General features: G+C 38.8%; 2 protein-coding genes across 2 annotated transcripts; one reads left to right on the forward strand and one right to left on the reverse strand.

Moving 5' to 3' along the window:
- The first annotated feature begins 1 nt into the window (after position 1).
- LOC136248725 (26S proteasome non-ATPase regulatory subunit 11-like) lies at positions 2-13,768 on the forward strand. Its single transcript, XM_066040515.1, has 15 exons — positions 2-293; positions 362-486; positions 10,208-10,337; positions 10,388-10,499; positions 10,552-10,612; positions 10,662-10,683; positions 10,875-10,939; positions 10,993-11,069; positions 11,723-11,783; positions 11,926-11,988; positions 12,040-12,087; positions 12,371-12,448; positions 12,591-12,626; positions 12,681-12,732; positions 13,507-13,768. The coding sequence occupies exons 1-15, from the start codon at positions 2-4 to the stop codon at positions 13,647-13,649; spliced, it is 1,365 nt and encodes a 454-aa protein (XP_065896587.1). The 3' UTR covers positions 13,650-13,768.
- On the reverse strand, positions 13,689-16,105 carry LOC136248726 (uncharacterized). Its single transcript, XM_066040516.1, has 5 exons — positions 15,863-16,105; positions 15,698-15,780; positions 15,404-15,643; positions 14,313-15,005; positions 13,689-14,193 (listed from the first exon to the last, which is right to left on the reverse strand). The coding sequence occupies exons 2-5, from the start codon at positions 15,762-15,764 to the stop codon at positions 13,856-13,858; spliced, it is 1,338 nt and encodes a 445-aa protein (XP_065896588.1). The 5' UTR covers positions 15,765-15,780; positions 15,863-16,105; the 3' UTR covers positions 13,689-13,855.
- Between the last annotated feature and the right edge of the window lie 1,380 nt (positions 16,106-17,485).

The following is a 17,485-nucleotide window of genomic DNA, read 5'->3' on the forward strand; positions in this document are numbered from 1 at the left end:
TATGAAGCGGGTGAAGTACAGAAGGATACGGAGTGTTGCATCACACGACACCTGTCAGCGGTTACATATCGATTGTGGTGTCTCATTTTTGGAGATGGATAATGATGATACGTTACACGAGCTATTGGAAGAAGCGGAAGCGTTAATGGATGCGTCTCCCGAGAAGGCGATGGAAATGTTGGAACAAATAGCAATGACGGAAGTGTCCACAAAAGCTGAGGAAGATATAAAATGTAAAGAAATTGCAACGTTACAATTAGGGAAACTTCTAGCGAAGAGGAACATGGCGAATGGTAAGGTCATTGTAGAGTTGTAAGTAAAATTGGATATGTGGGCTCACGTGACACTTAAATTACTATAGAACTTGGTGATTTGATTCGAAAGTCACGAAAGTTTCTCCCCCTTTACTCGAAGGCGAAAGCAGCTAAGATAGTACGCGAGTTAGTCGATTGTTTCTTGGACATGAAATCTTCCACTGGCATTGAGGTGAGCTGATCGTTATATTAGGGTGTTTTGTGTCTAAATTCTTCTGTTCTTCAAGGAGTATTTAAGGATTACAAATGTAGTAAAAGTATTAATTTTTGTGGAACAAATTTTCATGTTTGAGACATTAATCATATAAACTGCCTTGTGGTTACTGGTATTTCAGTGTTTGAATGTGTTTTATAGCAATTGTGTGAGCTTGTCTACTTTTATCCAGTTGTGATATGACAAAGCCTGTTATTAAACTGAAAGCACAAGATAGCTAGGTCTTCGTTTAAGATGTGTTTACTAAACTACGAAAACTTGCTCCGCAAAATTGGGTTGTTTTGAAGTGTTGCTGTACACTTGCCAGCACAAAGCAGGCAAGCATTGTATCTGGTGACACAATATACTGTAACAATCTTGCCAGACTGTATGGGGTTTATTACTCAGTATTAGTGTCTGCACCTAATTAATATGGTGCATGTCTTACACAAAATGTTGCTGTATGAAGCTGCACAAGTGCATACTTAATTTGCATTGTAAGCAACACTGTTGTGGCTGCTACCTTTGGATTGGAGCTAGGGTCTGGTGACCATAGTATACAGTACCTGTACGACCGGAATGCAAATGTGGTTTCAAATTGTGTGTGATGTAACATATTACAGCACAAAATTTTGTACTTAAATCTTTACGGCAGGTGTACCTTGGAGTCTCACTCAGAGAGTATCAGCTGCTTTCCAACTACTCCAAATTTGGTTGCCATGGTTATTGTGTTATTCATGGCATAAACTACACATTTTGTCACAAAATATTCTGGATACTGCAATTTGATTGGCTCTACCACTATAGTGGTAGTAACACTAACACCACATACTACAGTCACCAGACCCTTATTCTATAATGTGAAGGGGTGGGTGCTGCCAGACTAGGCTAGTGTCATGTAGACCAGACCGACTTATTTCTTTTGTGTGTGGATGGGAAAAAAAGTGGTCTGGTACAGAATTTCTGTGTAGAGTTCTACGGTGAGTGATGATTGGTGAAGTCATTCTCTTCTTACTCTATTAGGCACTGTGACTATTATACTACAAAGTATCAGCAACCTGTTTATACTACAGATCGCTCTGAATGAGGTTGATTCAATGCGGTTTATACTACGAAGGCCAAACCCGCTCCAATCAGCAAAAAAAAAAAAACTTAACCCACAATTGAAGTTTCATTGAAGCAGAGATTATTGATGATTTGAGCTCTCTATTTGTACCAGGTTAGTAGGCATGATAAAGTCTTAAGTGTTGGCGACAACCTCTCAATCAATTCTGTCAAGTTAGTTAACTATTCATTCACATTCATACCTGTTTGTTTTTGAGTCCTTGTGTTGTTCTTGAGGTTGTCCTTCCTTATCGTCTCCTAAAACTTTGCTGTTGCTTCATTTCATCATTACAGTCGCCATTTTAGCTGTAGTCCTCCATATCTTTATTCTGTTTATTAGAGCCAAATCAAACTACAGGGCAGCATCTGTTTGTATTGGGTGAGTGGAGCGAACTAGATCAAACCAGACCCCCAACCTTAATAGGTCCACTCCAGAGCGGTTTGATATGGTATGCGTTTACACTAACTTGGAAATCACTCTGATCCAAGATAGTTCGTGTAAATGGGCTGTATGTTGCTCAGTAGTGAACCCTATTAGGGTTAGGGGTAACCCTAACCCTAATTCCTTCCAGATGAGTTATATAGCTGCATGTGCATTGTACGTGTCAGTCCCTCTTCACCAGAGTCATGCCAAGCTATGCTTACAGTGAAAGCAGAGGAGTTAACTCTTGGTAAAAGTAACAAGTCATTGAGACTTGTGCCAAAACAACATACAGTGTCCTGTAGTAGTTTGTGTCTATCCTTTATCATGTTCACCCCATATATGGTGTTTGTTACTAATATTACATGTGGTGGCAATAAAGCTTGAACACCAAAGCCACATTCATGTGTTCATTTGAAAGAGAGTGGCAAGTAAAAGTTGATTTCGTGGAGTATTCAAATTCATAAAGTTATCTCACAGCGTTATTTTCAGAGTTGTAGTTTTTATTCACCATTCAATTCCACAAACTACTCTCTGTGTGTGCTATAAACTGTGAACATTGCCTTTAATACCTTTTTATGATAATTAGCTTTATTACATTTTGACTGCAATGAAAGTGATTTTGTTACTCTTTCATTATGTCACTTTTGTTTAGTTGTATAATAGTTTTATTGCTTTGAGATAGTCACTGATAGCCCTAACCCTAACCCTAAGGAGATAGTCACTGATAGCCCTAACCCTAACCCTAAGGAGATAGTCACTGATAGCCCTAACCCTAACCCTAAGGAGATAGTCACTGATAACCCTAACCCTAACCCTAAGGAGATAGTCACTGATATATGACACTTGTATAATGTATGTGACCACTAGATGTGATTATGCCTTGAAGGCATTTAAAGCCACTTTGCTGCTGCAGGGCTAAACCACACTAATAGTACAAGAGTTCATAATATACTAAGGAGAGTATCCTACTCTCATATACCCCTGTAGAAGGGCGTATCGTGAAGTTATGACGTAACGACAAGATGTTGTGGTTTGTGATGTACGAGCAGCTGTAAAAGTTCAAGAATCGTTAACACCATTTCACACTCACGATGCTCAGGATAGCCGTATTCGCGAATGGCTTAGCAAGAAACTCCTATGAAACGGTCTTAACCCATGAAGGAATGATGGTAATTCGGTGAGAAATGCTTAGAGTTGGAGTTAATTTGGTTGCTAGCGACGTTGGTAGGCACGCGTTCAATCGATATTCTGTTCAACTAATGACATCATTAATTATACAAAGAAAAACGGGCGAACTCAGAATTTCTACGTCATAACTTCACAATACGCCTTTCTACAGGGGTATATGAGAGTAGGATACTCTCCTTAGTATATATATATTATGAACTCTTGATAGTACATATTGTATTACCATATTGAACAATATTTCCATTGATAGTAAGGTGTCATCATTTGATTTAAATTGTGTCTTACTTTCTATTGCAACAGAAATGATAGCTAATTGATTACCAACTAGCATGTAGCTAGGACATCTTATACTGAGGTCTAGTGACCCAAGGATGATGTGGGTAAGGGCTACTTACAAATTTATACCGAGGTCTTAGTTTCTGTGTTTTAAATATATTGGAAAATTACTTGTGAGCAAAACAGTTGAAGAGAAAAGTGACATACTAACTGCTAGCATCTGCTAGTGTCATTGTTACAATAGTGTTTTTATCGGTATCTATGACACCACCCGTCTGCTTGACCACAGTCAAAGGCTAATACGTTTAATGATGCATCACTTTACTCTATGTGATGATAGTAAACTCACAAGTAGCATGTGTCTTCTGGGGTTCCACTGAATATCTACTTGTGATCATCTTCATGCAGGGAACTATACCAAGGTGTAAATTTTTTTGTTGTATTGACATGTTTCTTTACATGTTAGTACAGTATAGATGGTATCATACAGTACAATAGTATTGTATATTAGGGATCATGAAGGTTTGGGCTTTTCTGGCCAAAAATATCATCCTAAACCAGCTACCTCACAATACCTTCATGGTGTCTTGGCAGTATTACCAAGCCCAAAAGTGCCTTCAGTACAACCCGAAACGCTCCTAATAGGTTGCTACAGTTTTTAAAAAAGAATTTATTCACTGGAATTTATGATTGACTGAGATGATGCCTTCAGACAAGCATAACTTGATAATGGCTGGAAGTGCCATGTGATGGCTTCCCTATATGTATCGTCTGAGTTTTCCTTTGTGACTGGATTGATTGCAGAGGTCCTTCTCCTAGTGTCCTTTGTTTGTAATGCTTTGTAACGGGCTGAAAATAAAGTGTAATAGTGTAATGGCCACTTACTATTCTATCTCTAATTCAGTTGTGGGTATAGACATCATGTAGGGAATTAATGTAACTTGTTTCACTGCTTTTTATTTCTTTGATCTCTATTTTTGCTTGTACTTGTTTATGCTGTGATATCAGGAAGTAGATAGCTGCACTTGTAATGATTGGTTGACTAGAGGAAACAGAACACAATGACCACTGTCAACAATCTGTCATTCGGGATACCACCCCCAAAGGCTCACTGGAGATCAGCAACGAGATCGATATACTCTAATAAAGCAGTCACCTATTACTGTATGCTAATAGAACAGTCATACATGTATGTCATAGTTATGATAGAATATTTAATTTACAACATGAAGTAGGTATCCATAAGGTAAGCATGGGAAAGTTCCAATAAAAAGTTTCATTGCTAGTTACAATGTAGTGAGTAAATTGTTTGGAGAAAAGCTTTCTGAGGAGTAATGTATGAAATTTTCACTTTGAGACTTCTTGTTCTTGTTAACTCTTCTTGAGCTATCTATAAAAGTGCTCCGCCCTGTAGTACACACAGCACCTTCATGATGTCAAGACACCATGAAGGTATCCCAACCTTGTAATGCGCACAGCACCTATCAGACCCTTGAGCTCCTAGTAAGAAAATTTTCTCCATCTTAATGCTTGTTACTATGTTCAGTTCAGAGTGCAGTGAGAATCAAATAGTATTTATAAATGAATAGCTGGAATAATTCTAATGTCACTCACAAGCTGGTCTTATTCCTTGATCACTTGTACAGGAATATCGACCTTACTGAGTGGGAAGTAGGCTGGAGCATTTGTAACTGTTTATTGAATGAGTAGGTCACCTTGACGAGATCTAATATTGTAATCAGTTCCATTGATCAACCTTCCCAAACACTACCATGTATCTGTGAGACTATTGGCTGTAATCTGATGTCTTAAATTCGATAACTAGGATAATTGGATCATTTCAGGTTTAAAGTGATTACAACATTTCTCCTCAGTAATTTGATTAACTAGTTAATAACATGGTGGTACTGTTGTCATGGCAACGGTATGCTTGTCCTGTATTAGTGTCCACTTTTAATTTGATTTTTCACTTCACAACACCAAAATTGTTATAGCATAATAAGAGTCTGTTTTGGAAGGAACTTAGACCAAATATAATTCATTCAGGGAACGCATATTAACCATCGTGAACCATTAAACCATTTTGGTATCTACGTCTTGTCTGTATAGAAGACACCATTAGAACTGTTGTTTCTGTGTCTGTCTGTGTGCGTGCGTGCATGCGCGCGTGTGTCAAATAATCAAGCTAGAATTCTTCCATCCACACGTGGAAAATTTGGTGGTGAGTTCAATTTAGTGAGTTTGAAACACTGCCAAATTCCATATACAAGGTTCAGATAATTATTCAGCAATGTGCCGGGAAGTGTGCTGAAATAGGAAAGTATGACAAACACACTGCTAGCATTACAATGCAGGGTGAGGTGTCATGCTTGGTGTGCTTTTCGTTCTCGACCACGCACGAGTTGCTGGAATTTTTCTAAGTCCATCCAAACACAAGCATTTCTCCAAAAGATCAAGTCATAACACACATGGATGTTAGAAATACCCCAAAATGCCAATTATTTGGCTCAATAATATTTCTACTGAGTACTGACTAATTCAGCTTCTCTATCCCATCATGTTGCTGTGACTAGCTTTGTGCTGTGTGCTATGGTTGAAGGAAGTGCCTTGTATGTGCTGTAGGTTGAGTAGTGATAATTGTGTAGACACTTGTTAACTCTTGCTTATACTGTATTGATATGTTTCTGATATATCCTAAATGCGGAACTGGTAGGGTAGAAAACAGGAATGGCTCTATTTACTTCAACAATTCTAGTGTGATTGCATAATCATGCATCGAATTATGCAATATTGATGTAGATTAACCTGTTACCAAGGTAATGATAATGAGTTCTACTGGACACCAGGTTTGTTAGTACTGGGCACTATCTGGGATAATGCATTCTAGTGTTCGACATATGCAAGGTTCAACAGCAAGTAGCAGTGGTCAGAGCAGTATCCACCCTTCCCTTCCCTTATACTAGCGGGTTCAGGTCTCTAGTACAACCTGGAGTATTGGATTGGGAACACTCCTAATAAGGGTATTCAACCTAAAGTAGGTTAATAAGGGGTCGGAAGTTAGCCTCCAGGTATTCAGGGGGCTGGTTAAGGAAGATCACAGTAGGAATCAATTAGGATGGCTTACTTGTATGGAGGGGGTGGTCAGCCTCGGACACTCCAAACACAGTACCTGAAGAGGAGTTTGGTAGTGTCTATATAGCAGTCATGAATATGAGGGGTGGCCAGTATTGTGGCTTGAATGCCAAGCTAAGTCTACCGAATCCTCTAGCAAACTGTTTGCTAAATACACACCAACCTGCTTAATCACCAGCTAGAAGTGATTATATGTCCATACCAAAATATATTGAATCTCACAATCAAGAGTATTTTGTTGTGTTTCAATTGTGGGGGAGGGGATATTTTTGAGGAATAGCAGCTTGAGGAGCTCTTTCAAATATCCTAAATTACAATTCTTTAAAAGGTAGTGTAAGTCGCCAATTATGGGCAGGTACCAATTATCGGTTGGCGCTTGTAAAGTATACAGACTACGGAGTGTATAGTACCACTGTGAACTGTTATTACCCTCTAAAACATTTCTTACAATTTTTATCATTCAGTAATGCACAAACTGAAATCTCTTGATGCTTAGTACTCAACGTATTTAGCATAAACTTTGTTGTTTCTTTGTGAAGTTTTTGTGGTATATACAGTCTGTATGATTTCCTATATAAAATTATTTTACGTAACTTCATGGTTAGCCAGCATAGCTTGTAGAGCACTTTAGGAAGAATAATATCAGTGTTTGAGTATGAGAGAGTACAATATCAGTGTTTGAGTATGAGAGAGTACAATATCAATGTTTGAGTATGAGAGAGTACAATATCAGTGTTTGAGTATGAGAGAGTACAATATCAGTGTTTGAGTATGAGAGAGTACAATATCAGTGTTTGAGTATGAGAGAGTACAATATCAGTGTTTGAGTATGAGAGAGTACAATATCAATGTTTGAGTATGAGAGAGTACAATATCAGTGTTTGAGTATGAGAGAGTACAATATCAGTGTTTGAGTATGAGAGAGTACAATATCAGTGTTTGAGTATGAGAGAGTACAATATCAGTGTTTGAGTATGAGAGAGTACAAAGTTTGCTACAGTTCAGCTACATGTAGTTGTGGTACCACACAGGTTATTTATGAGATCATGAGGTAATTAATTTGCTGATTAAATACTCCATCAGTTTTATCTGTATTGTGGCACAGGCACACACAGTATATGTGTGGGACCATTAAACATTGGTCTTATTAATGAGGTCATGAAGTACACCTTAGCTATGTTTAGGACCTCCTTGACATGGTCACTATAAGGCCTGCTGGGGATACATTTCACACACACATCATGACATACCATCCCATTGTTGAAATCTATTGGTTTTGTACATTATTTGACAATTGCTAAATCAACTAGTCCAGCTGATAAACTGCTGCCTTCACTGTGTATCATGTACACTCCTGTAGAAGTTGTCATGTTTTTCCTCCATTATTATATAACCCCAGCAGCTGGTAATTCTAGTCAACAAATTGTTCACATGTCCACCTCCCCTCCCTGACATGCAGTACAACATGACACTTTCCCCACTGACATGAGTTCCTTTCAGTTGTTACAACTGCAATTGGTCCAGACTCCAGGCTCCCTAACCAACAATCATCAGTGATCACTATGGTGAGTCCTTATACTGAAAACTGGTTCATTGACAAATGGAAAGGCTAATGGTTTTCTTTGCCACAACTGGTCGGAGACATGCTTACCATATATGTGACTGGATTTAGGAAAAACACGTCCCAAATTGCACATTAGAAGTTTCGAGATAAACAGTTTTAAAGAATTCAAGTCGGCATAACTCACCAAGGATAGCAAGCATGAGTATGAAATTTTTTATTACTTTCAGACCACTTCCAGTACTTGTAGAGTTATTGCCACACCACCCAGAAAGGACGTCTGTTAAAACCACGCTCAAGTAATGCTGAGGGTCAAACTGTTTGTACGATAGTGAGCTATCCACTGGTGGTGTTAGTTTGATTTCGCAATTTGGATTGGTTCTGTAAAATCTGGTCACATGTGTATCTGATTAATTACAATAAGAGATTTGCTATTTTCAGAGTTGTATGTTAGGTTTGTGCCTACAACACTTAGCTCCTGATGTTGTTAAGGTTGTATCTCAATAATTTGTCTTTTTGTACTAATCACACAAAATTATGTGGTAGTCCAACCTCACCTTTTACTAAACTATTACATCACAACAACAACATAGTTTTGTTGTCAACATTAGGTTTGTATCAGTCAGTCACAAACAACACTATCCCTGCAGTAGTCAGTCACTGCTAGTGTATGCATAACTGATGGCTGGCTATGATAACATGTGTGGGTGCCCTCTAATGCCATTATGGGGATTGTTTATTTATGATTAATATTTTAGGCCAAAGTTTATTCACACTGGGTCGTAGAGCGCCTGACTGGCTTCACCAAGCTTGTGCCTGTTACCATAGTGATTGCAAGATATTTGTCACATTGCTCACAAAAAAGATAAAAGGTGGTGAGATTAAAAGGATGATTAAAGGTTGTTTGTTGTGATACAGAGAATTGTTTGGTTGCCTGATGTGTTGTTTGGATGGTTTCCCAAATATTTTTGTCTTTTACACATTTGCTACATGAATGAACACTGAGCAGCAGTCGGTGTATCATGTGAAGATTTGGAAATTTAGTACTTTGCAATGTACTCACTGTACAGTAACCCTTTTATGATTTTTCTATTTTGTAATTCTCTCTCTGTATATGTGTGTGTTTCTTGTGCTTGGTTACTGTATAGCCGGAAATTTTCGAGGGACGAAATTCACGATGATAGCTTCGTGAAAATATAATTGTGAAATGTTTCAGTTTATACACATAGATATTACCCGCTTTCTAGACTTTCATGAATTAAAAAACATGAAAATTGTATTTTGCACAGTTACGTGAAAGTTTCATCCCTCGACAATTTCCCACTATATGGTATATTTCAATGTCTATTATTAACTAAACAGGAAAAAGAATCATAAACCTCAGCTGTGTGTCTTTTTTTTGTAAAATGCCTTTGTAATCCAACAATGTTTACTATACCAGTAAACTTGTTGGATTATTTTGCTACATAGCAGAGAACAGCTTGGGACCAGCCAATAACATCAAGGTGTCCTGATAGTGTCTGGAATGTATCGGTATCCTAAAGTGCCACTGCAAGTGAAGAAGCTGCAGCTGTCACGATTGTCGCTCCTAACATGTCAAGTGTTATAAGTGTGGCCACTTGAAATCATCAAATGTATTGCTAAGAAATTGTAACCTTTTTCTAAATAAGGTGAATATTTGGCAAACTATTAAATCACGATCATTATTGCTAGTAGCAACCAAACTAGCACTGTGTGAGTGTTTTGCCAAACAACTTCTATCCCACATCCGAGTAGCTGTGTTTTTACTAGCTGTCTACTACCCAGCAATTATTAGCTAGTAACACATTTTACTAGTCAAGTGGATTGTATTGGAATATGATTTATGTTTGTTTACCTTATAACACATGTCACCTTGATGTATTCATGGTAACTGCCATGAATACATCAGGGGGAAACTGCACTAAAGCAAACACAAACTGTGCTCACTGTATCAGTGGTAGGGAGAAATTGTTAACTGGTAATTGTATTGGTAGATTGATCTCTGCAATGAGTGTATTGAGTGGGCCAAACAAGAGAAAAGAACGTTTCTTCGTCAAACACTCGAAGCTCGTCTAATTGTTCTATATCTTGATACTGCCAACTACACTGCTGCTATTAATCTCAGTGAGTTGTTGTGTTGCTATGGGTTACCAAGTGATGTTACTGTAATTAAGGCACAGTCCTGCTGAAGGAGTTAAAGAAACTCGATGACAAGGCATTGCTGGTTGAGGTGCAGCTGCTAGAGAGCAGAGTATACCAGAAATTAGGTAACATTCCTAAGTCTAGGTAAGAAATTGTTAAAATACATCGCACAACCGTGATGGAGATATTTGACCAGGGCTGCTCTCACTTCTGCGAAGACAACTGCCAATTCCATATACTGCCCACCAAAACTACAGGTACATTAGATACCTTTAGTATTGTTAAGATTATGTGTGCGTGTTGTAGGCTTCCTTGGACCTGCAGTCTGGTAAGTCACAGTTAATCAGTTTGTAGATTCTTGTGTGTCTGCTTATTATTGTACAGATATGAGTTATGTTATTTGTGCAATAACAGTTTACCCTACTATGTGTGTGGTATTGAGATAGTAAAAGATTGATTGTGATTGGTTCTATCAACAGTGGACGACTTGTTTATTGCTGCGGTTACCCTCCTCTGCAGGTATTTTACACGCCCAAGAAAAAGATTTCAAAACTGCATATTCGTATTTCTACGAGTCATTTGAGGTATGCAATTATCCTAACATAGCAAAAACAAACCAACAAGTCAAAAATTACAGGGTTACGACTCCATTGATGACCCAAGGGCCATCCTCGGGCTCAAGTACATGTTGCTATGCAAGATCATGTTGAACAAGTGAGCATGGTTACCACCTGACAAGTGTCAGAAGTATGGACCAGATAAAGGGTCGGTCACAATCTAGAGCAGAGGCACCTTTTGTCCACCTGTGACTTCACTTGATCAGCTGTTTCATGAGCAAAAATCTCAAGAGGATAGGGTTGGTAGATTAACAGGAATCAGTGCAAAGAGTGCAAAACTAGTTTGGGGGCATAGTCTCAACAAATTGAAGTGGCAAACTGTTTGCAGCCACTTGTATTTCTAGGCAGGTTTTGAGAAGAACTTTGCAGATTTGCAGTAGTTAAATGAATGAGACCTGTGTACCTAAGCCCCGCCAAATACAGTAATATCAAAGAAGTGAACATGTGTTCACTCCCAATAGTTTTGTACTGGAACAAGTCATGTTTTCATGTTGTAAACATGTTTGTTTGTTAGTGGTATTTTAGCTTCACTATTTTAAATTCTTTTTAAAAAAAAAAGAATCAGTCACGCCTGTGAAACAACTAATCAAGCCTTACCGCTGGAAACCTGTGAGGTCCTCAGTTAAGCCTAAAATTGCAAACTGGCAAAGTGATGGGCCAAGATGGATTGTGATCTATCAAATATTTGATGGTCTTATTTTTGATGCTGTTGGGGTGTTATTGTGCAATGACAAATATTTTCCCCGCTAGTCCTGAAGATGTGCAAGTGTTAGTAACAAGCAGATTAGCTCTGAGATACACTGGCTGTGAGGTATGTAACGTGTACTGTTAATGTGGACACTTGAGGACACCTACATAATCCAGACACTTAGTGAAAATTGGGATACTTTGATAATCAGGACACTATTGGTTGGTCCCAAGCTCTACATTTAGGTTGGCATAATTTTCCTCAGCTGGATGCGATGCAAGGTGTTGCTAAGTGCAGTGAGAACAGATCAGTGTCAGAATTTGAGAAGGTGAGGGGACGGGTTGGGAGGAGGTGATGTCACTTGGGATGTGGTTGATAGACTGTGTCTCAGTATCAGAAGGATATCTCTGGTGATCCCATTGTACAGGTGTGTGTGTGTGTGTGCGTGCGTGTGTGTTTGTGAGTGATACACTTGATATACTGAAAGTTTACTTACTGAATAATGAAGATTTTTACTCATTTAGTCCCAATCTCTCCCACACACACAAAATAGTGTAGCATTACAATTCTTAGTTTGAAGTGATAAAGTATTTACTATCAAGGCCAGTCATCCTGTGTTAATCAGTTCACAGCTTGTTTTACTAACAATATCATATTTCATTGGTGAAAGCCACTAGGTGTTAGACATTAACTGAATTACTATCTTATAGTTTCATCTGGATGCTCTTTATGATACTTTACTGGAGCAGAACCTGGCAAGAATAATAGAGCCGTTCTCCCAAGTTGAGGTCTGTTATATTATTTATTGGTGTAAACAAGTAGTGTGTTCCTGTTTGTGGTCTTGTCCATTCTAGGCTAATGGAATTCATTGTATAATTAATAATTATTGCTACAAATAATTTCACAGGTGACAGTGTTGTATTTTTCCAGGTGCATCATATCAGTGACATCATAAACCTTCCCCTGGTCAGCTGCTACTGCCATATTGTTTACTGTTTGTAACATTTCCCACCCATTTAGCATACTGTGGAGAGGAAGTTGTCACAAATGATACTGGACAAGAAGTTACATGGTAGGAGTTAGCTGGACAATTTGCTCTATTCTTGATAGGCTTATAACTGCTTATTTAACATTCTCCATCAATGTGTAATTGTGACTGGGAAAACTGGTTTTATCACCCATGGCAGCAGATTTGATTTTTCCCTAAGAAAGCTAATTGCCAAACAAAATCAGTCAGTCTTGAGTGGTCTCTTTTCCCAAGCCCAGTGGTGAGCTGTATGACCAGTCTGGAGCCTTTATGGAGCTTTGGCAAACCTCGGGATGCTGTACAGCTCTATGGTGTTGAATATAGATCTGTGCTGTAAATTTCCTTTTGTTTTAGCCAAGTCTGAGACCTCAATGGCCCATAATTGGCTCCTGTTTCATTAAAAAAAACAAAAACAACCTTTTGCCCTCTTCTCCACCCTGATACAGACAACCTTGTGTTAAAAACTATCTAAAATCTACAATGGCAGGAAACTTAGCTGTTAGTTGGATGCTCTGGAAGGTAAGGAATTGGTGTAAAAAAAAATTAGCTTCAACTATTGGTGACAAGAATTCATAATAAAAATAGTGAGGGCTCACTATTTTTATTATGATTTCTTGTTGGCAAGCTACAACACATTAAAAACTGGCAACCAGCATTTCTTGATGCTTTTAAATAAGCGATAAGACTGGTTTTCCCAGACTAGGTTGCAATTTATGCTACATTAGCAATACACTGGAAAAAATTTTTAACAGTTGTACAAATGTTGTGTTACAAAATTTAAGCTTGATGTTAAAATCACTGGTGGTCTATCCTTCACAGGTATACTGGACCAAGGCTCAGGGGTGCTGATAGTTTATGATGAGGGGTTGACTGACTTAACGTACACTGCTGCTCTAGACACAATCAATCACATGGGTCAAGTTGTAGATGCTCTTTATGAGAAGGCAAAGTCATTGCCATGACAATCACATCTTAGCTAGGATTGTAACTGATTATTACTATTATTAAAAATATTGTTAATAATTTAAAAAGCAGAGAAAACATGTACACATTGACAATTTTAAGTGGAATGATAAGTTCATGGTGAGAAACAGTTACTAGATAATATTTACACAAGGAGAAGTGATTATGGGATTGCAGTGATCATAAAAGTTGCATAAGATTTGGATCAGCTTGGTGAACTGCTTGTAAATGATTTCTCCTTCATAGAAGATTCCAACACAGTTGCGCTTGACAAAGTTTGTTTAGATATGAGATGGCGGTAGTAGTAGACAATAACTCCACACAAGATCAGAACAGCCACCATAATGACCACACAGATACAGAGTAGTACTATGAACATGTAGAAGACAACAATCGTCTCATGATTGTCATCGTCTGTGTCATGTTCTCTACCCAATGGTGGTGAAGCTCTTGTAGTTGTGCTTGGTGTAACAGTGCTGGTCATTGTGCTTCTTGTTGAGGTGGTCTTGATTGTGGAGGGAGTTGAGGTGATAACCAGAGGTTCTACATAAAAGGAGACATGTAATAAACAATTGAGGTGACTACTAAATAATGCATAGTGACATGTTCCAGACTACACTACTTCAGAGTGACTTGTAATAAACACTAAAAGTGTCACTTACCACAACCGGATTGTTCAGTGTCTTCATCATCACAAGGTGGTCCAGGTCTTCCTGGAGTAGTTGGTGATGGACGATTACAATAGTTACTGAAGCAACAGGTTATGTTGAATGATGACTTGTTCGTACAAGTGAACTCTCCTTGTACCCCAGCATGTACACAAGAGGTAGTATGAATACCATCTCCCATGCTGTACGAGGCACAGGCATAATCAGTTTCACAAACTTCAGGCCCATCCGTACACTGACTGCAGTGACACATAAACTGAACACCCGGCCTGCGAAGGTCTATTTCTGTTGCAGTTGGTTCTTCAGTTGTGGGGAATATTGGGATGTCAATGATTCCTGTGTCTGGCTTGGTTGGCATGCCTGTTTGCTGTGGACTTGCAGTATTCCCGATTAGTTGAGGTATGTAACTTGTCGTTGCTGTCATACTAATCGGGGATGACGGACTGGGCCATTCATTTGGAATTTTCTCATTGTTACACAAGTCACCACGACAACATGTTGTCTTTTCATCACCACTGTGTGACTCAGTACATTTCTTTATACAACCTCTTTCGTAAGATATAACAGTACCCAATCTTCTGATAGTTGTATAACATGAATCCTTGTTTGATCTTAGAGTACACTTTTGGTTCTTGCACCTTCTACTACCGACACATCTACAGGCAGTCTCCTGGGGCTCTTGAGTTTCTGAGAGCAAACAAGAAATCATCAATTACAACTAAAGTACAGATTAATTAGAAGGGACATGTCATACACCACAAACATTCACCATCAAGGTGATAAATAAACAGCCGGTGATTGTGGACACCCAGGCCCTTACTAAACCAGGCCCATTGAGAAAGCCTTCTTGTGGTTGAAAACAGTTTAGTAACCATTTAGCAACACCCTCTACAAAGTGATGGACATCACACAAACAAACAGTCCCACACTTCAGGGGAGACATGCAGCCTGGGACATCTTCTAACACATGATTTGGACAGGAAACCAAACATGGCGCCCTTGCAGCTGTCAACACAACACAACACATCAAAACTAATGGGGCAGCTGCAAGGAACAAGTTATTGTGGCATGCCTTAGCTAATCACCTTGAAAGTGCTCAGCATTACACGAGTCAGTGTCATTACAACACAAGTTCTTGTGAGCACTACTGTCAGTGTATGCACAAATCACAGATTGTGCAGCATCAGTAACACATCCTTTGCGCAGCACAGTCCTTTGTCCTGATATATCTGTGATTAGCTGTGAGTAACAAGCACCTCTGGCCCCAGCATCACATGTGTCTTTCTCAACAGCACAATCTGCGGTACACTCGCACATTAGACCACCTACAAGATTCAGTAGGTTATTTGTAGGTACAAGTTAATAGCAACAATACTTACAGGTTAGTAACGGTAGTTCTGCTACCATCATCACTAGTAGTACCGGTAAGTGTAACCAGGCCGTCATCTCTTACTTGCACCACCTGCAGCGGGACACGCACGCATGAGCTAATCGCTGCTAGATGCCTTGAACACACAAGCAGGCTCACTGGATGGGAAACCTACCAGAGTTGATATATAACTTCTTCGAATTACACGCTTGAAGGGGCGGCCTTACGCTACTAACTAAGTTACACGATATCTCGAGCCGCTTATATACTGAAATGTCAGGCATACAAAGGCTTCTTGATCACTGCAATTCTTAGCTGCTGACAGTCCCTAACTGAAGAACAATTCGACTCATCATTAACTCGGTCAAAACCATCTCACTTCCGTAATTGGTTCACGGGAGATCAAAGGGCACGCAAGAATTCGTCAACAGGTAATATTGTTTATTATTCGCTATGCAGATGACGTAATCGATTTATGATAACAGCTTTCACTAACATAAAAAGCTAGATGAATCCCGTGATGTACACATCACAGTTAATCTACACATTGCATACAATCTACCTGGCCCTAGCTAGACTACCATAGATAGTATATTCTCTGTACCTGGTACAGAGAATAGTAATCTATGGACTAGCTGTCCAACCAGCTGGTAATTAAAAAATCAAATTTACTGAATTCAAACAATCAAACATGAATGCAACTGTGCATGAGGTGTAAAATATGCATTAGCTCAGCCTGGCTTCCCTCACAGCTCTTCCGTTGCAGCACAGTGGAGCAGTTATCAATAGTACACCTCTTGGGCTATGTGTAACAACCATTGTCTGCCAGAATTTGTGGTGATGTTGCCAATCACGCTCCTCTGGGTTGCACAGAAATATTGAACTTTACCTCAGTGTTGTGGAGAGACCCTCCAACCTGACTGAGGCATCTTGATTATCAACATCATGGTGTCCTAATTTCAGGGGTCTAAATGAGTATACACTAACACAAATGGAACCACTGTGGCCATGAACAAGTGTCCTGATTATCAAGGTGCCTTATTTAAGGACATCATTTCCAAAAGGATGTTTCGTATGTAATTACATATCACTCCAGCAGTACTGATGTTCTGTAGTGTAGAGACATCACAGAGTATAGGCCTGTTGGATCTGATCATTATTTTAACTTGTCCAGCTTGGGTATAGTCATCAATCATTATTTTCTAATTTCAGTGAAAGACCTCAGCATTTGTGGCTCTAGTGAACTGTAGAATATCATTACAATCTCTGCAACTTAATTGCTATGTAATCTGCAATGATTGAAGGTGTGAGAATAATTATGTTGGAATTTGTATGTTAAGTGGCAATTAATCAGATTTTAATAACAGTAACATTCCAATAAATATTTCACTATGTATAGTTGATGGGAGGGAGTAGTATAGGCGTCACTTACATAAACAGATAAAAGAGGTTACAAGCACCCTGGAATGTACCTTTTCAAACATATTTAATGTTTAAACAGGCTATATAGAACAGGTGTCCATAGACCTTCACCTTCAGCACTTGTGCTGTAAAGCCAGATACCTTACATGTAGTGAGAATTGTTTTATTACAGTTTGCAAGCAAACGATTGTTACAAAGTGTGCCTTACCATTAAGGTGCCCAGGATAATTAATTATGTAGTCAACTAAGTGTCTGGATTATGTAGGTGTCCTCATGTGAGAGTTAGTGTACCAAACAGGGGATCATGTATAGCAATGGCATATAGCTATTTATAGAAAACAAGCTTGGTTGTTATAATATCACTCCCTAACAGTTT

The sequence above is a fragment of the Dysidea avara genome, chromosome 3, assembly GCF_963678975.1.
Source record: "Dysidea avara chromosome 3, odDysAvar1.4, whole genome shotgun sequence".
In the NCBI taxonomy this organism is placed as follows: Eukaryota; Metazoa; Porifera; class Demospongiae; order Dictyoceratida; family Dysideidae; genus Dysidea; species Dysidea avara.

Coding starts and splice junctions, on each gene's coding strand:
- LOC136248726 (XM_066040516.1), bottom strand. CDS start 15,764: ATGACGGCCTGGTTACACTTACCGGTACTACTAGTGATGATGGTAGCA. Junction 15,644..15,697: donor AGAACTACCGTTACTAACCT/GTAAGTATTGTT, acceptor TGAATCTTGTAG/GTGGTCTAATGTGCGAGTGT. Junction 14,194..14,312: donor CACTGAACAATCCGGTTGTG/GTAAGTGACACT, acceptor CCTTTTATGTAG/AACCTCTGGTTATCACCTCA.
- LOC136248725 (XM_066040515.1), top strand. CDS start 2: ATGAAGCGGGTGAAGTACAGAAGGATACGGAGTGTTGCATCACACGAC. Junction 10,338..10,387: donor CACTGCTGCTATTAATCTCA/GTGAGTTGTTGT, acceptor ACTGTAATTAAG/GCACAGTCCTGCTGAAGGAG. Junction 11,784..11,925: donor TGAGATACACTGGCTGTGAG/GTATGTAACGTG, acceptor AATTTTCCTCAG/CTGGATGCGATGCAAGGTGT.